Source organism: Desmodus rotundus, chromosome X (assembly GCF_022682495.2).
Source record: "Desmodus rotundus isolate HL8 chromosome X, HLdesRot8A.1, whole genome shotgun sequence".
Lineage (NCBI taxonomy): Eukaryota > Metazoa > Chordata > Mammalia > Chiroptera > Phyllostomidae > Desmodus > Desmodus rotundus.
The window spans coordinates 80,863,316-80,885,577 of NC_071400.1; the positions used below are offsets into that span (position 1 = coordinate 80,863,316).

A 22,262-nucleotide genomic window follows, 5' to 3' on the forward strand; every position below is an offset into this window, starting at 1 on the left:
GATATTTATTGGACATTAGGGTAAAGTGTTGAAAAAATGACACAATGTACATTTTAAGCCCGAATGACTGGGGAAAGTGGCCATCTATGAATAGAACATTGGAAGTTGGTGTTGCAAGCAATTTGGCAGAAACATAATGAACTCATTTCTAGACATGTTGAACTTCAAGTGAGAACTTGGCTGGCCTTTGGGGAATGTAGATTAGAATTCGAAAGTAAAGTCACAGCTAAAGATGACTATTTGGGAGATATTATGAAAGTTATGGTTAAGTTTTGGAAGATCACATAATTTGTTAGGGAAGGGAAATTGAGAAAGGTACGGAGGCCCACATTCTGAGCCTTGGAAACCACTATACTTGAGTATGTGGAGAGAGGATGAGCTAAGAGGGGAAGCAGGAATAGGAGTAAAACAAGAAACAAGCAGATGGATCCATGTTATTTTGACATGCAAGTAGTCAATAAAAGTGATTATAACATTACTTATCATCAAATAGTCACAAAAACCATGTAGAACAGTGCGGTCGCTCTTATGCAATATTAGCAAATGTGAATAACAATTCAATAACACAAAATACCACCACATTAATTTTGTGTAGTTATTATTACTCTAAAAGCTGTTCATCATTTCACTTTTATAATCTTTGAACAAGATATGATTTTTAAATTTACAAGTACATCAATCACATGGACATTAAAACATCCTTTAATCATATTTAAAATAGCATTGGTTCAAGAACCTAATATGATATTTCAAGTTACAAATGATCATTAGCATTTAAACGCTAGTACTGAAAGTAAGTCACTTGAAAAAAGAGCCCAGAAATCCTTTCTGGCACGTGTAGAAGTGCCTAGAAGAAAAGTGTTTATTCATATGGCATGTGACAACCATGCCCAGTAAATAACATTTGATTATTCATTTTTCATTAGTAACTAAATACCTTTAGATATTTTTTTCCTTGAACACGTACCCTTATTGTCCTCTAGAAGATGCCTTCTGTCTAATAAAGAAAATGTACAAGTATGACTGGGGAAGAGTCGGTGGGGAGCACACTTGGTAAATGCGGTCCTCTTGGCATAAGGCACCGGGGCTTGTTCCCGAATTCCCTTTACAGATGGAAAATGCTTCCTTCTATGAGAAAATGCGGTTTCAGTATGTCATCTATGAGTTCAAAAGCTATCAAGTATACAGTATGTTCTGGTGTTTTCAGGTAAAGAAATTGAGCACAGAGTGAAGATCAATAGAATATTTTGTTGACTGTTTGAACTTTTGTAATCAAATATTACGTGCTGTTTTGAGAATATATTTGATTTCCAATACATAATCACACATCAGCCCTCTTCAAGTGGCTTCTTTAGAAAAGCGAGATGTTTTCAAGTTGCTTGCGACTAGGCTCATTATGAATTTCAAAATTAAAGAAACTGTGCTGTTTGTAAGGTTTAAAGGCGTGTGATTCAGATCCTTTTATGTGAAATACTCTGGTTTCACTCATCTGAATGTGCTGTGTTACCGAAGAAAGCATTTCTAAGGCAAGCTAACGGCATAGTTTGTCTTGCAAGAGCATGCCCGTCATGCTTTTCCCGTGCTAAAAATGCCATTTGAAATATCTGAGCAGATTGCCATGTATTTTTTTTTGGTTTTTTTTTTTTTGAGGATAAGGAGACAATTCTGCAGTTCCACCCAAGGTTACTGTTATTTGATGAATGAGGCAATTTCTGATAAGGCATATTTACGCAAATGGTATTTATATTAGAATATTTAAAGGAAGATCAAATTCAGCTTGAGAATATTAACAATTAGCCCAGTCAGATATATGGAAATTGACTTTTGTTGAAAAAAAAAAAAGAATGATGAATTGCATCGTCTTGCATGTGCGTTCGGCTCTGATGATGTTAAATGTTTGTCTTTATTTGCATCCTCAGGTACTGTCCCAGTTGTACTTCAAAACTTTCATGAAGTGTAATATGGAAACATAATGCATGTCATTATTTTAGCAATGGGAGGTTGAACAAATGTATTTTTTGGCTTATGTTTCTAATAAAAAGTAATTTTAATTTAAATTAGCACTATCTTTTTTTTTTAGGCCTCCATTCCTTTGAAGGAATTGGAGCAGTTTAACTCAGATATACAAAAATTGCTTGAACCACTGGAGGCTGAAATTCAGCAGGGGGTGAATCTGAAAGAGGAAGACTTCAATAAAGATATGGTAAATTGGTTGTGATAAAAGTGTGAATGAACTAGGAGTAGAAATGAATAAATATGTGGAAAGAAATTACATAACTCACGTCTCCCACTAAGTTCTCAGGCCATACCTTGCACATTTTGTAATTCTAATGATTTATTAGAAATGCACAGTATTCTTGTTGAATTCGTATTATGCATGCCAATATAGTATGGTCATATAGGAGCACTTACAGATTCTAATAAATAGCTCAGCAATTTTGCTTTGACCTATACTCTTTTCAAACTCAGAGGATAAAGTGTAACAGGGAAAAAGAATCAAATCAGAAAATAACCTGGAAATTTAATAACAAACTCAACTATTATTGATGGCTGATATTTTATGTCAGTCATGTTTTTCATAATAGAACATTTATTTCAGAGAAGGGGCAATTGCATAAAATAAAAACATTGTAAACATTGCTTATTAAAGTTTACCACAGTGGTTTTGCCAAAAAAGTTGAATACATAGCACAATGTATGTCTAAAATACATATAAATTTATGCTGCTTATTTCATGGGAGTAAACAAATGTAACCACGCAGGCTGTTCCCAAACGCGTAACATCCTTATTCAACCCCGATTAATTTCAGAATGTCTTTTATATTTCTCTCTGGCCTGAATATTTCTGCGTCACATCCCTTTTCACTGACTTTTTCCCCTCCACCTTCTTTTCACACTTGCCTTTCCCTTCTTCCACAGCCATCACCAGTAAGACATTCTTAACCTTTACATCTGTTATGCTAGAGGTTTCCGATATGTACTGATGCTAGAGACTTTTCAGACAATACTTGAAAGTGACATCAAAAGGCAATATATCCATTGCATGCGAATCAATAGGAGAGCTGTTTCCACCCATCTTAGTTCCCACTGCTATGTTTCTGACTTCTGGAAGCTGCCTGAGTCAGTCCTCCCAGTGTAAAGGGTTTGGTGGCCCCGCCCACTCAGCTCATGGAAAGAAAGACAAGAAGAGGCTTTCCAAGAGGCTGACTTACAGCTATCTCTTCAAGCCCAAGAAGAAACCAGAAGGCACCGAGGTGAAAAAGGGTGCTTCTTACCTCTTGGGCCGATCACCGCCTCTGCCCAATAGCTCTCACCTGGTGCAGGGAGAGACTCGAAGTGGGGGTTTTTCTTCTTTATTTTTGTTTTGTTCTCAGCCCTAGGAAATGTTGCAGACTTTTTAAAGACATCTTAAAATAAATAAAGTCTTTTACATGCTATAAATATACAGGGGTGGACAAAAATAGGTTTACAGTTGCTCTTATGGAAAATAATACAATGCTAAATAACAATACAAAAATAAACTGTATGTTTTGTGTACTTGCAGCTGTAAACCCACTTTGGCCCAACCCTGTGCATGTCTGTTACATTATTTCATAGACCAGTAACTGACAAATGTCAGGTAAAAATCCCATTTATTCTAAAAAAGAACAGTTTCTTAGTTGTGTGTGGAAGTTTAAATGTGCACTATAAATTTCCAAATGTGACATCTAAATACATATGACTTTTCAAAAATTGTCTAATATTTGTCATTCTTAGCTCATCAGAGTGCCTTAAAGGGCGATCCTCCTTGATAAAAAGTTTTTATATATCAGGTTGAAAGATAAGAAACTAGACATGAAAAATTACATGGTCACATATGCTAGTATATTAGACCAACACTTATTCAAATAATTTTAATTCAAGCTAAATCAAGTAAAAATATTTTTGGAGTTTAAAAAGCAAAATGCATATCGAAAATGGTTAAAGCCATTTTTCTAAACTGTATTTTAATACCTATTGATTGTATTTATTTTAAAATAACATGCACATATGACATATCTTTAGAAATTACTTGCAGCATTTGACAGCAGTTTAACATATCATTTCTTCCTAATGCCCTAATATTTGTCATAAATTTGGGCATTTAGGTTATTTAAAGCAGAGGTTTTTAGAAATGAGTGCACATTCAAAACAAGATATTCTCCCTTAGGAGCGAGTGTGTGAATATTGGAGGATTTGTTGCCATCTCACACATCCAAGTCCATCCTCCTAAATGGATTAGTTAACGATAGAAATGGCAAGTTTCATTTACTTCTCCACACTTTTTAAATCTCTACAAATACACTGAAAAATCAAAGCCGAAAGAATGCTTTCATAGCAATTCAGCACTGGTCTGAAATGGTAAAGCACCTCACGCCCCCATCTGCCTACGTGTGCCCCATGTCAGCTTTGCCCTTTGGAACTAGACGGGAGGAAGCTGACTTCGGTGAAAAGTTAAAATACAACATAGTAAAGACAAACTGTGAGCACAGTATCTCATCGTAACAGTCCCTGAGAGTTTTAAATTGGATTTTCTTGGTGTTTAAATAACATGTTTTATTATCTCTGTTAACGATGTACAGCTTTTTAAAAACCGAAATGAAGACTGTACTTGTTGTTTTTGATCAGAGTGAAGACAATGAGGGTACTGTAAAAGAATTGTTGCAAAGAGGAGACAACTTACAACAAAGAATCACAGATGAGAGAAAGCGAGAGGAAATAAAGATAAAACAGCAGCTGTTACAGACAAAACATAATGCTCTCAAGGTATTAGAGCTAAAATTATAATATACCTTGCCTGTGCTTTCTTTTTCATCTGTAGGGTAAAATATATTGTGCATAAATAAAATCTGCTTAAGCATCTTACTGACCAGAAATACATTTTTTTTCTGTTCAATCTGTGTGCTTAATTTAACATTTTTGAGTGCTGTCTTTGATTTTGAAAGATGTGTTGCTTAACAGTTTTAAGTTTTTTTGGTTTTTGCTTAGACAAGTTATTTTTTTTACATATGTCTTGAAAAAAACATGCTTAACTGCCAAAATAACCAATCTATATTTTTGGGCTTTCTGATTCCTGTGTTTTAGTGATTTTATTGACAGTGGGTTCAATTTTGGGGGGTAACCTAATATTTGTTTAATAAGGCCTGGGATTCTACTTGCTTTTTTTTCCAATAAATTTCATTTTTTTCTTTAAGAGAGTCACATTTTGCAACTAACTCAGCATCTGTACGAATCTAATTTGATTTACATAGGAATCCTCAAAAATAATTTTAATGTTCTTGAAGAAGACCTGGTAATCTCATATTAATCACTGCTAACACATTGCTTCAATTACCCATGTGATTCATGTCGATTTCTGCAGGAAGGGCAGAAGAGAGTATTATTTCTTTCCTCTATAATAATACCTGTAAAGTTCTTGAGCTGAGGCTGGACACGTGCTTTGCAACACTCACTATTTGCACGCATAGCTGATTTTGTAACACTGTTAATAGCTGAGCTTCTCATTGTAAATCACTCCCTTATAGCTGCGTAGCTATGTAGTTGGACCCACCTAGTAAGTAGATGGAGTCTGCTTTCTATATGCAAATAAGAGTATAAAACCTTTCCCCATATAGCCAGACAATCAAGTAAACACTGCTGAGAAAGTAATTACACAATATTGTGCCTGCAAGTAATCCACGAGAAAAGTCTAATTGGCCAGCAGGGGTTCTGAAGGTAACTGCTGATAAATATAGTAAATATAAAAGGCCTGTTCCTTGAGGGAATGCAAGAGCAAGCCATAGTGTGCTCAGAAAATCAGAAATCTGTGTCATTCACATGTTTCTGACTGTGACCAAGCTTTCCAAAGCATCTACTCTGGTCATATGATAATATGTGTCCTACCGAACAGCAGTGTTTAATGTTTAATCTTTACACGGTACACATCACCTTGGGCTTAGGAAATAAAAGGAGATCCAGATTTTATGAACACAAGCCCTTTCTCTTGGCAAAGGTATGAGCTGCGTCACCAAGAAGGCACTGTTCAACTGTCACACACGTGGCTGTACCTTGGTACCTTTGAAAAAAGCAGCATTCCATCTGTCTCATCCCAGGCATTTATTACCTCCATGGGAGGGGGGGGGGGTTAGAGATTCAACTAAAAATGTAAACTGCAGTAAATTTTACATCCCCTGTTTTAAACAACAATGGAGAACAAAATCTAGATTATTATTGCAAATGTGTGCTAGAAGCAATGAATGAAAATCTATTCCACTTGCCAAGCCTACCTATACCACCCAATTCAGTAACTATGTTAACCCGCCCAATGGCTCGAATGAAATTAGTCCTTAAGAAATATTTCAAAGAATGTAAAAACTTTCTAATGGAATGGATTTCATCAGTTCTATGGTACTCAGTATTTTCTTTTGCTCCAGTTAAATCTGTACATGAGACTCTAATTGCTACTGCTCTGAAGAAATGGAAACTGTATTCTGAGCTCTTAGTTGCCTTGTGTTACCATAAAATGTCATTTCAACAAATCCCATTGATCAGGGAAGATGTTGACTGTGCTCGTACAGAGCAAGATACTTAATCCCCTCTCTTATGCTTTATTATATCCGTCACCCTTATTTATTTCATCAGGTTGATTGGAACCCATGCACTATCCCTTTTCTTATTAAACTAATGCATTAGTTTGCATTTGGAGCATGATTTGATCTAGGAAGAAAAACTTGGCCGTACAAGCCTTGAAAGAAAAAAAATTCATAACATGTAAATTGTCATTTTCATGTACACTCACAGAAATACAATTTTCACACTTCTGCATATAGAGCTTGAAATAATTTATATGATAAGTAAGGTGATTTTATATTGTAAATCATAAAATATTAACGGCCCATGAAAGTTTTTACAGGGATTTCTAAAAACATGGCTGTGGTTATTTGGCTACATAAAGTTTAAATTTTGTGTATGAACCCAGGACATAAGATATAAATTTTAGAAGTTTTTAACCTATTTTAAAAGTCAAATACAAACTTCAGTTTGCACAGGTACCTAGTGAGCTCAATTATATTCACATTAAATTATTTCAGATAGACTACGTGGTAATTTTGTGGATTCATTAAGTCAATTACATAAAACAGGATCTCCAATCCAGTTTAAACATGACAAGAGAAAATACTTTAATAGCGTTGTTTGGATTTCCTAGCTTCATGTGCATAGGTCCTGCCACATCAATACATAATTTGATCGTCTATTTGTATGTGTAGCATTGTAATGGAAATTTAACCAAAGTCTACAAGGAGGTGAGGGACTCAGATTATTTTTAAATAACTACAGCCAGAAGTATACTATACATATATATTGATATTTTAATAATATCTGCACCATGAACAGGATTTGAGGTCTCAAAGAAGAAAAAAGGCTCTAGAAATTTCTCACCAGTGGTATCAGTACAAGAGGCAGGCTGATGATCTCCTGAAATGCTTGGATGACATTGAGCAAAAATTAGCCAGCTTACCTGAACCGAGAGATGAGAGGAAAATAAAGGTAATGTTGTTTTAGAATGTCAATCCTCGCTTTCATTGCTGCCGTTTTATTTAGTTAACTTAAACTGTGTGGATCATATTTAAAATGTTGATGTGGTTGTTTCCTCTATTAGTGTTTTCTCTGACTTGGTGTATTTCCTTGTACTGTATTTTGTTTCAGTGAATGTATTGTAGTAAGTGTTTTTCAACTGACATAATGTTGAATGAACAAACTTTTATTTTTAGACAGTATAAAAATGAATTAAGAAATGTCATGTGTTTTCTGGTGGAATTGTAATTGACTTTGTGTATCTTTGTTCCAGATGAACAAATGACTTATCGGTATATGGACGGCTTCTTTCTCACGTTAGCACATTCATTTCATCAGAGCGTCTTCACACATCATTGTCAAATCTCTATAGATTTATTTGCATCTTGTCTGAAGATGTTTTTTTCTGTTATTATTTTACACTTTTTAGTTTGCTTCATTCTCTGTTGAGTCCCTCGAAACCTTATTACAGAGAAATAAATAAGTTATTCATTTACCCTCTAAATTATATTCCATATATGGCTATCCAGTCCCTAATAATAAGTAATCACTCCAATTCGAGTCCATCCCCAAAACAGCAGAGGCATTTAGAAGAGAGAGAAATGTTAGATCAATTTAAATATTTTCTTAATTAGAATATCGAAAGCTGAGCATTCAAAACATAACTGCAATAATATTTGGACTCTTGGGTGAAGATGACAGCGATGGCTTCCATATCTGTAAATTTTGAGAAATGAACAATAAAATGACAAGAGCCTATGAAGTTTCTGAGAGAAGTGTGTGCTGCTTGCAGGTTGGTTGATGTGGTTAGCTAACTGCCCTGGGCCCTGTATTGGTTTTGCTCAATAGGAAATTGAACGCGAATTGCAGCAGAAGAAAGAGGAGCTGAATGCAGTGCGCAGGCAAGCTGAGGGCCTGTCTCAGGATGGGGCCGCAGTGGCAGTGGAGCCAACTCAGATCCAGCTCAGCAATCGCTGGAGGGAAATTGAGAGCAAATTTGCTCAGTTTCGAAGACTCAACTTTGCACAAATTGTGAGTTGTTACTGGCAAACCCACGAATGTGTTTGCAACTAGTACTCTAATAACAGAGGCCTACTAACAAAACAAAACGAAATGAAAACCACAGCGAAACCCGGGTGCAATTCCAAACTTCTAATACTCATTCTGAGAGTAGTTTCCCCTCACTTAGGGCTTCTGTAACACTAGTGGTTAATTTCTCAGATTAAAAATACAGTCATTTAACAGAATGTAGCAAGCAGCCCTGTTATCAAAACTGAAAAATACATCTCTTTGCTGCATCATTTTTTCATAACATTGGCAATGTGAATTTGTCAATTTATCATACATTTACTTTATTTCAGTGTCTGATCAAGAAATTGCTTCTCTGAGACCATCTCACGCTACTTTTACTTTCTTAATGTACACATGGTAAATAATAAATCTTTTGTGCATCATCTTATATCACCTTGCATAAGCCCTTATGTCATTGACTTCAATGGTTTAGCCCTCAAACCTGGCTTATCTACTTAATGGGTGAAAAGGTATAATAAAGAAATGGATGCCTAGTAAGATGGTTGATCGTTGATAGCACATGGAAAAATATTAAATATTGTGACACTGAAATATCTCAAATCAGAGAGAAAGGTACTGGTCTTCTTTCAAACAACTGGCAGGAAATTCTGTGATTCTCTCTTTTTAAAAGGCAATTGATAATCGGACACTTGGTCTTCTTAGATATTTGTAATAAGGTATAAATCGGAGGGATTTTCTAACACATACTTGTTTTGATTCTATTCAGAGAAAGTATAAAGTGAAGAGGAATGGTCACCACTCTGTAATTAAGCAGAGTTCTTCTCACAAAACCAGGATGTCAGAGTCTGGAAAATAAGCCCTTATAGTTATGTTAGGAGGTTGAATCGTACGCAACCAACGGATAGTCAAACATTTTTGACCTATGTAATGGCAGTTTCCTTTGTTTCAATCCATAAATGAGACATGTTCGGGGAATTTCTTATATAATGTTGATTCTGTTTAACATGAGGTATGTTTGAAAATATGTCTAGGACAATTAATGTAACTCTATAACTGTACAATTTTGTCAATATTTCTTAGTAACCAAGGGAAAATATACTTCATATTACTGTGACTTTTTACATGTTAGAAAAATCCATGAATACATTTGTTGTTTTTTATGAAATCCAGTGCCCTAAAATTTATTAGTAGCTGAATATTCTGAGAAATTGGAAGAAGTAATGTAAGATATATTTAAACTATATTACATTTGAATTCCATTTCCAGCTGATTGTACATTTCAGTCTATTATTCTTCATAGTAGATGTTATGAACATAATGTCATAAATCACTCAAGCTTACACTAACAGAAAGCCTATGTGTGTGGAAGCAAAAAGAATTGAAAGATTAAGACAACCATAAGGAAAATTCAAGTAAAGTATTTTTGCCTTGATTTACTAATTTATTCAGGGCCAAGTCCTTTGTTTTGAATTATCTCACTACTAATTTCTCCATTCTAATTTCCCCCAAATCTTGACCCACTTTATATGCAGGATTAAAAATTTTTACAACCTAGTAAAGGTAAGTTATTAACACTTAATAGTTAAATAGACACAAGATCAAAAATCTCCATAAAACCCACTTAAAATGTCATTACGTAATTACATATAATAGGCTCTCAACAATATTTGTAAAACATAATAACATAATGTTGGGTAAAATGAAGTAAGGATGTGGAAAACAGCATAAAATTTAAAAATAACTTAGAGTAAAATAACAAGATGTATTTTCCCCACAACCATTTCTTCTTGATTTTACATCTGAAGGATTCAGAATTCTGAAGGTCCTTGGGGTAGCAACAATATTATTATGTTAGCTCTTGATTTTCCATGATAATAGAAGCAATAACAATATGCATGAAGAATAATCAATTTAATATTGCAATTATATTTGACTTTGGATTTTAATTAGACTTAAAAGATGATAAATGATTGATAGCTATATATAAGATGTATCTTTATATTCCATTGTATTTCACTAATTACTAACATGCATCAAAAAACTGATTTCAGCCCTCACTGGTGTTGCTCAGTGGATTGAGAGCCAGCCTGCAAACCAAAGGGTCGCTGGTTCGATTCCCAGTCAGGGCACATGCCTGGGTTGTGGACCAGGCCCCCAGTAGGGGGAGCTTGAGTGGCAACCACACATTGATGTTTTTCTCACTCTCTTTCTCTCTCCCTTCCCGTCTCTAAAATAAATCAGTGAAAAATCTTTAAGGAAAACTGATTTCACACGTGCACTGGTTGGGGTTATCTTTCCAAGTTACTCTACGAAGAAGACATTTGAGATACTCACAAGCAAATAACTTAACCAAAATTCATATTTAGAATAATGCTACAATGGCCCTGATGTAGCAGAGATGGTCATAGCTTCAAAGTTTCTTAACTCCTTCTACATCTCCCTTCTGTTGTTCCCATCTTTCTCTTAAGTGTCCCTTTCCATTCTGTCTGGATATAAACATTAGGCTTTGTTGGTCTGATTGATTTTCAATTACTCTTTCATATGTTAGCATGGGCGATTCAAGATTGTAGGCAGGACTTTATAGTGCTTAACATTTGGTACTTGAGTTTAAAAGGGGGAATTAATTGTTCCTATTTTAGGGATAAAGACTCAGAAATAGGCTAAGTAGTGCAAAATTAGTGCACTTTAGGGACTATGTCTATGTCACAGCTATATAAGCAAAAAGAAAAACCAAACCAAACGCATAGACACAGACAAGAGTATGGTTGTTACCAGAGGGAAAGGGGTGGCGGAGATAGGCGAGGATATAGGGGGATAAATGGAGACAGGAAGAGACGTGACTTGGAGTGGTGAACACACAATGCAACAGAAAGATGGTGTAGTACAGTATTGTATCCTTGGAACCTGTATAATTTTATTAACCAATGTCGCCCCAATAAGTTCAATGAAAATTTTTAAAAAGATGTACAAACATCTTAGAAGAAGGAAAATAAATGTCCCTTTCTTTTCTTTTCATTTGAAACCATATTGTATTTTCCCCCTTATTATTATGGCTATAACGGAAATGTCGGTATAGTATAGTTGCCTATCGTGACATAATCCGGCCTCTGTAACCACCTCTCACGATAGTAGCTGCAGCTGCCTTTCCCGGGAATGTCTTCCTCTCGCGATAGTGGCTGTGTGTCAGGACAGTGTCTGCTTCTTGCCTCTCACAATATCGCCCAGCCCGGTAGCTGCTTGTTGCGGTAGTAGCTGCCTGTTGTACCCGACCAGGTACCTGCATGTCATCTGTTGTTGGGCCCAGTAGTTGCTTGTCATGTTATTGTCTGGCCCGGTACTTGCGTGTCACGAGATTCTCTCACTAAATGTCCCTTTTCTTAATACAACTCCACTTGCCCTGGATGTCTTATAGTTTCAAATCCCAAGTAAATAATTCTCACAACTTCTTATTCTACTTCTTATTTTGGATGCCTAATAGAATTATCTCAAACATAATGTAGCCAAGTCAAGAACAATTCATTTCCTCCCCTACGTAAATTGGCTCTTACTGAGCTCTTTGAGTGCACGTTGTGTTTTCACTTGGGTCAAACACCTAGACATCATGCCTGATGCCTCTATTCTCTTATATTATCTGTGTAATTCCTTTCAAATCCTGTGCCTCTGCCTGCAAAACACACGTGTAATGGGACCGCCCCTCCGCCTCTGCACTGTGGAAACCTAGACCGCAGGGGAATCACCTCTCACCTGTGTGACTTCAGCACCCTCTGACTCTAACTCCCTGGGCCCTGCCTATTCACTGCTATTACTCCAACTTTATCACCTTTTTTGCCCTTGTGCTGTCATAGAAGCATACAAGTTTCTCTACTTAAACACACCAAGATCATTTCCACCTCAGGACCTTTGCACTTACTGTTTCTTAATGAAATACTTCCTGCCTGGGTATTTACATAGGTGTTTACCTTAGCCGTCCTGCCATTTAGGAACAACAAACATTCGGTAGAACTTTGACGTATAATCTAAGCAGCTAGTACTTAATAGGTATTTTTTCTCTTTTAGAAAGAATTTTATACTCCTTGTAATTATGCATGCCAATTGGGAGTTTAAGACAGCTGTTCAGAATAGCAAGTTTTATTGCAGTTACTTTTGGAAGGGTGTATACTTAGAAAAGACCAAAAGTTCTTGAAACCTAACTTGGAGGTGGTGAAGGGTGAAGATGAGGAAAGTTACAGGAATATATTGCAAATGATAGCTTTTACTATATCAGAGTAAATTAGAATAAACTATTTTAACAACATTAGAAATATACATTTCCCAAATATACAACTTCTTGAAAAGTTGGTAGAAAGTTAATTTTCAGTAGATTCACATTAAATGCCACAAGAAATGCATTATATAAACCAGTCTTTAAGTGAATAATTCTGTAAAACGAAAACAGTTTCATAGTGTGAACATTTTCCACTAAATTTTAAAAATTGTTTGAATTCGAGTAGAACTTTACACCTACAAAGAGCTTTCACCTATGTCTAGTTTGATCCAACCAATAACCTCCCACAAATAACTAGTATTTTCATCGCTGTTTTATAGTAAGAAAAATCAAGTTAATGAGCTGTGTCCGGGGGCCCATGTAAGATATGAAAGATACCAAACTTGACCTCAGTGCTTCTGAAAATATTGTGGGAATTATTCAAGAGAAAGAAAACAATCTCAAGTGTTCAAATAAGTTTGAGAAACACTGGATTAAGCAAAGTCTTCTTACTCTAGAAATGTTCAGGGCTTTTGATATGCAAATGTGATTATGAATTTCTACAAGGGGAATAGATTCTGCAGACTTTCACATCTGGAGAGTTGCCGCACAAAGGGGGAAATTTCGTTTCATTTTCATGATGCGACTCCTGTTTCAGTGGCTGTGAAGAACTAGTGTTCCTCACAAAAGAAAAAAAGGGGGAAAGCATCACTGTATCGTTGCTGTGGATTTTTTCTTTTTTAAACAGAGGGTACAAGAAAAATAATCACCAAGCTGACTGCCAAAATAATGTGCAAACCTAGATTTGATAGCCTGTCACTCATTTTTTTTGGTGTGTCTTTTCTCCTATCACATAATAGTAACCAATTAATTTTGAGACTTAAATAAGGGGGGAACATTTTTTTTTTGCATAATTGCCACACAGTTTTTCTTTGCCTTGGAGTATCAATAGAGATTGTCAGCTTCCAATGCAAGATCCTTGGAGAATTGGGCAACATAAATAATTTTCTTCGTCAGAGGCAGAATGTTCTTTAGTAAACAGAGTTGTGAATATAAAAGACTAATAACGGTTGCTAAGGAAAATGAACCAAGGAAAGAGCTGCTGATAGAATTTTGCTTTTCTCAGGTTCAATTTTGTAATTAACATACCACAAGAGTTAAGAAAGAAATTAGACAAGTTAAGATTTTATGTTTGTCTAGATTGTTTGTGATCATAATATTTATTGCTATTTCTGTAGCAGTCTTTTCTAGTATCTCGTGATGTATTAGAATCAGTGTAATGGTTGTTTAGTAAATAGAGTATGTTCAGCTAGAACCAACTTCCAGGAAAATGATAGACTGATTCGCTCATCCCTCATTTCCAGTATATGGAAATTCCTAACAAAATGGAATTTTTATAAAGTTGTAGACACATAGCTGAGCTCAGAAAGATGATGGAACCTCTCTTCCCCCAGTTGCCATAAATGAGCACATCGTAGGATACGGCACCTGCACTGGAGGCCCAACAGTTAGGAGAAACTTTTAAAGACCTTTTAAGTAGAAAATGGGTGGCCTTACATAACATGTTACCACGAGATGTGAATTAAACCCCTGCTAAAACAGAACCTACAACATTTTTCTTGGCAGGTAGAGGGGGAATAGAGAAATCGTCACAAACTCAATTCATCTGCCAGGGATTGTGGCTGGAGAAAGAAAATCTTATGTAAAAATTGAAACTAAATGAGGGAGATCTACTTTTTTACACTGACCACAAGATTCCACATTCTTGTGCTGAGAAATTAATGTAGAATTGGCTGTAGACTGGTTTAAGATCCTTGGAGTCCTCCCTCAGAATAATACAATAAATAAGCCTTTTGGGAGCGCCTTGCAGACACACAAGCAGTGAAGATTACTTCACAACAAAGTAGTACAACCCACGTGAAGAAATTATACATTGTGACTTAGAGTCATGTAACAATGACCAAGAGAATGAGTACCTCATGAGCTTAAAGTTACAGAAAACTTTTGCAGAGTCTAAAGTAAGTATGTACAAAATAATGATAGAGCTAAAAGTATAAAATATGTATTAATTTATAAAACACTATGAAAATACATAGGTATTTATGATGAAAACAAGTAGAACTTATAGGGACCAAAAGCTAGTCATTGAAATAAAGAACTAATTAGATGTATTAAACACCTAATTAAGTAATTAAAAAAAAAGAAAATTAGAAGGTTATTTTGGTGACTATCAGAATACACATAAAATTAAAAATATGGAAAATATAAAGGACAGGCTGGGAGAACAGAATTAAGAAATGTTATGTCTAATATAATTTAAAAAGCAGAAAAGTGGGAGAATACTTGAGACAATATTTAAGGAACAATGGCTACAAATTTCTCAGAACTTAAGGAAGACACAAGCCCACAAATTGAATAACATTGGTATTCCAACCAAGATGAATTAAAATAAATTTACAAAACATGGAGAATATTTAAATACCTTATAAAAGAAGCACATACACATGCCAACAGCAATGGCTTATTTAATGGAAAGCTCCGATAATAAATGAATCAATTTTTAAAATCTCCAAAATTCTATTGTATTACCATTGCACAATTAAGACTGGGTCCCTTTTTATAAAGCAGATTCCACCCATGCTGGAAAACCTTTGACGTTGTGTAATAACTTCTATACTCTAAGTAAGAAAACCTAGGTTTGTATCTTGAGTCTCTCATCACCTGGGACTCTTTGACTCAATACTGAGCCTCAAGATAAAGTTAATAACGCCTTCCTTATAGAATTAAGAGAGATAATGAAGCACCAAAAAATGCCTAAAGAAGTTCCAGAATATTACTATTGTGGTCACAGGACAATATGCACAATTGTTGATATGCAGAGTTCACGGTGCTGCGTGTCCTGAAAAACCAAGAGCTAAAAATGTAAGTTTTTCTCCATTGGTGGTGTTCCACGTATCTAAAAGAAGCAAATACAAATACATTCTGTTGAACACTGCTGAAATCTAGACTTAAGTAATTCCCACAGGTGAAGTTCTAAGAACATGAGTTTAGCCTTGAAATGGCAATTCACGCGAGGAAACCAGCAGCAGAATGCAACTCTCAAAGACAGAAAATAATGAATGAATCTGATATGGAATGTAAAATAAATATGGTGAATATTCTCAAGGTGGTAAAACTTTGCATCAAATGTGTGAACTAGGGACAAGAGACAATAAAAATTAATGATCAAGAAGTTTGTTTTAGAAAGAATCAAGTGGAACGTCTGGAAATTGAGAAATGTAATAAATTCAGGGGACAAGTGAAGCATCAGACTAGATAGAACAGAAATGAGAGTTAGGAAATTGGAAGATGTATAAGATCAGTTACGTAAAATACATAAAGAGAGACTAAGATATAGACAACATGAAAGGATAAGGAAGGCTATGAGAAGGTCAAATACAGAAAATACCAAATACAAAGAGAAAATTTTACACACAGCTAAAGAAGCCAGGTTACCTGGAAAGTAATGACCCAGACAACGACAGCTGTTTTTAGGGCCATGATAAAAGCCAGCTGGTGTTAGAATAATGTTTTCAAAAACAATGAAAGAAGAACTACCTATGAACCTATTATGGTATAGTCGTAGAAACTCTTCTTTAAAAACAATTCAAGTATAGTTGGTGTACAATCTTATATTGGTTCTATTAGTTTCAGGGGTACGATACAGTGATTTGACATTTTTATACCTTACCCTGTGATCACTACCTTTATTCTAGTCATCGCCTGTCACTGTGTAAACTTACCACAACATTAGTGACTACATTCACCTTTCCCTTTTTACTCACCCCCCTACTCCCTCCCTTCAGGTGACCATCTCCTGGGTCTCTTTTTCTATGAGCCTGTCTTTGTTTTTCACATGTAAGCGAAACCATTCCTTACTTCTCTTTCTCTGCGGGACTGACTGCACTTAGCACAAGAGCCCCAGGTCTGTCCATGTCGTTGCACGTGGCAAGAGTTCGTTCTTTCGTATTACTGCCTAGTAATCTATTGTGTAAACACACACACAGCCCACATCTTCTTTCGAGAATGACATTGAAGGAAAGATCTCTTGGAACAGACAAAAATCTGAGAGACTTTACCAGCAGGAGATTCTCACCAAAGAGTCTTCAGGGTTGTTTTCTGTTTTGTCTTGGAATTAGCCACTATTTTCTTTCATTCAGTTATCGATCATTATGTCATATGTCTTCTCTATGGCCGTGGAAAGAAATTCTGTAAACAGTTGGAAAGCCTCCATAATAATCCACGGCATGTATGCACCTGAGGGGTAGTTTTTAAGCAGAAGGAGAAGGACCCCCAGATGCAAGGTTTAAGATGTAAGAGAAAGTGATGAGCAAATAAAATGCAAAACAAATGGAAAAGATGAAAGAAATATTTGTTGTAGGTAAAATTGTCTAATTTATATATTGCTGGTACCTCCTTCTCCCTTCTAATGTTGGAATGCCTCTGTGCTCGGTCCCTGGATGTTTTTCATTTTCTCTCTGAACTCCCTGTCTTGCTGTTCTCAACCAGCCTCATGGCTTAAATACCAGGTATAAGCTCATGACTGTTACATTTATACAGCCAGTCTCCTCTCCCTTCATGAACTCCAGTGGTAACGCACCCCTTTCAAAGTTTTTGGAGAAAAGCTACTCTTGCTTCCCTTTGCCTGTTCTCAATGCAATAAGCAGAGACTTCATTTGAAAATAGATAGCCAATGTGTGTCTTTATTGGATCAAGACGCTCTGATGGATTCTCATCTATTTTAAAGTGAAATACAAAATCCTTACATGAATTTCAGAGGATATATGATCTGGCCCCTTATTATCCGTCTGGCCTTAACTCTTTCACAGGTGTCCAACCTGTGGCCCACGGGCCGCGGGATGGCTGTGAACGCAGCCCAATGCGAAATTGTAAATGTACGTAAAATATGATGAGATTTTCTTGTGTGATTACGTGTCACAATGTATTTAATGTGTGGCCCAAGACAACTCTTCTTCCAATGTGGCCCAGCGACACCAAAAGGTTGGACACCACTGCTAGCTCTTGTTGGCTCTGCTCCGCCTACATTGACCTCTGCACTTTTCCTTGAACATGCCTGGCACGGCCCCTTTGCATTAGTGTCTTCCTGTGCCTGAACCCTCTTCCTCCAGCTGTCTCCGTGGCCCCTCTATCTCTGCCTCTCTGCCTTTAAGTCTCTCTCTCTATGCCAACCTTTCCCCGTTTATTTTTCTCCATAAAATGCACTAGCTGGAAAGTGACAAATATTTTCAATCTTTATCATATTATCCCCTTCCCTAGGATGAAAGCTCCAAAAATGAAGGAATTACCATCTTTCTTTCTTTCATTTTTTTTTTTTTTTACTGCTATGCCCTCAGAACCAAAAACAGAGACTGGCAAGTAGTAGGTACTATATATATATTTGTTGAATGAATGAACTAGTTCATCAGTGATGAATAAAATCATCTTTAAGTCTTCTTAATGCTTAGTAGAAGTCCATGCAAAATTCATTGTGTATGTTAATTTTACAATAACAATTAACCTGATAAAAATACAGTATGAAGTTTTCGAAGTAGAGAGAGAAAAAATATAAAAACTATTGAAATAAAATGAATTATCCAAACTGAAAATGGAGGTTGAAGAACATCAACTGAATTGGAAAAGGATAGTAAGCAACTGCATGAACACAGGCCTTTGGTTCTGAATCTCTCCAGTCCAAGGCTATTAATGTATATAAAACAAGATGTAATTGCAATTTTATATTATTGTAAGTTTAAACAAATTCATCATTTTATAAATAAGGTTTATATTATATATCACCTTAGAAATATTATCTCTAATGACTGGCTGTCAATGGCCCAATACATTGAAATATAAATATATTAAACCAGATTCACTGCTTATAATAACATACATAGGTATTGTTTAGTTAGATACGTACTTCTGTTTGCTGTTCATCTCCTGAATTAAAGGTACAGTAAAGGACAACAGTCACAATTCAATTTGGCATCAAATATATAAATAGACATAAAATAATATTACCTTTTAATGGTAATATACCATATCAAATTTTGCTATTAAATGGAAATTTAATACAGTGTTCAGAGATGCTGATGGTAAATAATAATTATATACATTTCACAAACACATCCAATTGATTCTGATGCATTGCTGATATCTGTAGTTTTATTATGTAATTTTATTTCTAAAATTAGAATAAATACCTCATTTTGGCAACAAAGTAACTTGTTTCATTAAAATTAATATCCGCTGCCTTGAAATGACAATACCTGAGAAATGATTACATTTGATAGAACTAGTTTAGAACAGTTTATTACTTCTCATTGCGAATAAAGACATTAAGTAAAGTATCTCAGTCCAGTAGAAATAGTTCTGCATGGCAGTTATTTTGTCGTGAGGTGACACAGTTTGCGTGAGACCAGTGAGCTATGCACGAGTGGATCTTTACAAAAAGTGTCTCTAGTTGTCTGAACAACTTAAAGAGTCTAACATTTTTCATGTAACTCACCTGAATCAAGATACAATTTTTAAGTATTAAATATTTGTTGCTCTTGCCTCTTTGATGGTGGTGGGGACACTGATTTCTTATATTAGTATCTTCCCTTTTTTATTTGTGTTTAATGAAAATCTCCTAATAACGATAAAGGTTCAGTGAAATTGGAATTCCATACACTCGGAATCTACATAGAAACTCAAGTTTTTATTTTGGATACATTGAATTGGTATTCCTTTCATTCAATAAACATTTATCTAGCGTCTCTTATGAGCCAGACAACACAAAACGTAAAATAACATTGGTGAATCCACAGCAATCATACAAAGACGTGATGCTCGACAAATATAACTCATACAATGAGGAGGAAAAAAGTACAAGAATTTATACACAGCAATTTGACCTCCATTTGCAACACAACAATAAAAAGTGTAATTTTCTCCAATCTAAATTTGCTTTCAAAATATGGAACACCAGCTGGAAGGGAGCTTAGATGGCTTCTGCAGTGGGGTTGGAAATATCCTTCTGAGCATGTATGAAACAACTGGTTATAAATAATTAAAGCACTCGCACCATCTGTGAATCATTCTGATTCTTCAATGATTACTTAAGACTCTCATTGTATGGAACATATTCTTAGAACAGATGAATAAAATTAATTCAAGTGTATAGCTTTCCTAACTTCGATTTTCATGAAAGAAAAGAAAGGGGTACAGTGTCTTCAAATCTGCTAAGTTTTCGGATATTTCTTCTGCTCTCCCTTATGAGCGAATAGCTTTTGAGAGCTGAAAATGCATTTGAAATTTAGCTTTCTTTTTAATAATACAAATGCATTTATTCATAGACACTTCATGACATAACTTTGTTTTAAAACTTCCCCAATTTTTACCCTTTTATCTATCTCATCTTGTGAGGGTAGGAGTCAATAAGTAAGAGAAAGCTATCTAACAGAGCTAAATGGAGGTCTAAGATGACTGAACCAGCAGTTCCGAAATACATACTTAATGTTATATTTAATAGTATTTATCATACCACAGTGGACTCACTTTTAAGGCATTAACCAATACGTCACTGAAAATTTCTAATTCAGGTGATTATCACACAATTTCTTAGATATTATTTCTTGCTAGCCAGTCTTCAAACTTCTAGCTCCTTCATCTTCCAAATTATCCAACACATAAGAAAAGACTGTATTCTGTAATCATGAGCAGTTTTTAAAAAGCGAAATGGCCCCTTTAACCTATGTTAAATAGAGGAAAGTTTTATTTAGTGGTGGCTAATCCATGGATAAAAAGTGCGTGGATATAATGAAAACCAGGACTTCATGTGTGCAAATATAAGATGTTTAGATTAATTCATAATTTAGAGGGGTTATTAGCTGTTTAGCTGTGTAGCAATGCATGGGCGTTTATTGCCAGGGTAAAGTAACTGGGGAAGTTTCCAGGAGATCTGTGTGAATAGTTTTCCATACTAGTTAGTTAATTCTTAATTAATAGAATGTCTGGTTGGCAAAATATAAGTACACGAATTCTTTGACAAATACAGTAATCTAGAATGTTAAAACTCCTTTTCTGATGTATGAAGTTCAAATGTAGTACTCATTAATATCTAGGCAATTACAAATATGTATAAAACATAGGAGTAATATCATCCACACTCTGTTTTAGGTTCTTGCATCATAAATACAAGTGATTATTGTTTATGTGAAAAACTATTTTGAGGAATCTGGACCCTTTCATCCACTAGCCTCCCTAGTGCAAAAGAGTCTCTTTAATGTACTGTTGCAAAGCCTTCCTCTTTCCTCAAACTTGCCCAAGTATCTTTCACTTCAGTCTTTGCAGTGTAGTTTCCTTTTCTTGGGACTTTTTTTCTGGATCTCTCCCTGCTTGTCTCCTGTCATCTTTCAGGATGTAGAACAAATACATCCTTCAACATCCTGTCTGATGTAGTTCACAGGATCCCATTCACCCCTCCATCATGTTCTCTATAACATTAGCCAGATTACTTCCCTTAATAGTACTTACCATGATCTGAAAAATGTAAGATCATTTATTTGCTTACTTGTTTATAATCTCTCTTGTACCATTAGCATGTAGGTTCAATGGAGGCACAGACTTTGTCTTGTTAACTAGTATTTTCCCGATACATAGATTCTGCCGCAGAGTAGGTGTTCACTCACAGTATTTTACATGAGTGAATGAATGGGTAGAGAGCGCTTCTTGTGGAATTCTCTACAGCTCAGAATTATTTGTTCCGTATTCTTACAAAAAGCGGTGTCTCAATGCCAGTCTTCCACTGTGTGAAGGTTTTCAGTCGTCCACAGGAAAAGGAAAAAATAAGAGCAAATATGTTATGCTTTTCATAGAGCTGAATTTATAGAGCAGTTGTTGTTTGCTCTGGAAGTATGGCTTTCTGCCGTGGGTGTTGGTAGGAAGGCTCATAAAATAGCCTGCCTTTCATCTTTCGTCTTTCTTGTTGTTTTATTGTTATGTTGTTACAATGCCCTTGACTAGAAAAAATAAAGGTTGGAATTTGGTGAGGTTCCCTGACATTTTCCGTAGTAGCTTACCGACCTATGAAATACAAAGTCTTGGCACCATCAGCTGGGAGAAACTTACTCACATGAAGGGACACCATTCCTGTCAAGCTCCTACGCTGGTTCCTTGAGGTTTGAGAATGAGGGAAGGAAAGCCCTGAAACCCAGGCTGCCTCCCGTTCGTATGGCCTCCCCGACAGTAACTGCCGGCCCCACAAGCGTTGTCTCCTGCAGTAAGATTCTGCACTTCCTCCCGTCATGTGCGAGAAACAAATACAAGAAAAGTGTGCACAAAGGGTGGATTTAGGGCATCACAATACCTGCCTAATATATGTGTGTGTGTGTGTGTA

At 35.7% G+C, this 22,262-nt stretch overlaps 1 protein-coding gene across 5 annotated transcripts in view; it reads left to right on the forward strand.

The window, feature by feature from the left end:
* The window catches only part of DMD (dystrophin), a 1,965,474-nt gene that overhangs the window by 861,274 nt on the left and 1,081,938 nt on the right, over window positions 1–22,262 (forward strand). For all 5 annotated transcript variants that reach the window (XM_053917632.1, XM_053917633.2, XM_053917631.1 and 2 more), the window contains 4 exons: window positions 2,081–2,203; window positions 4,648–4,785; window positions 7,393–7,545; window positions 8,422–8,604. In XM_053917632.1, the coding sequence (XP_053773607.1) occupies window positions 2,081–2,203; window positions 4,648–4,785; window positions 7,393–7,545; window positions 8,422–8,604 (597 nt within the window). The remainder of the gene's footprint in view (window positions 1–2,080; window positions 2,204–4,647; window positions 4,786–7,392; window positions 7,546–8,421; window positions 8,605–22,262) is intronic.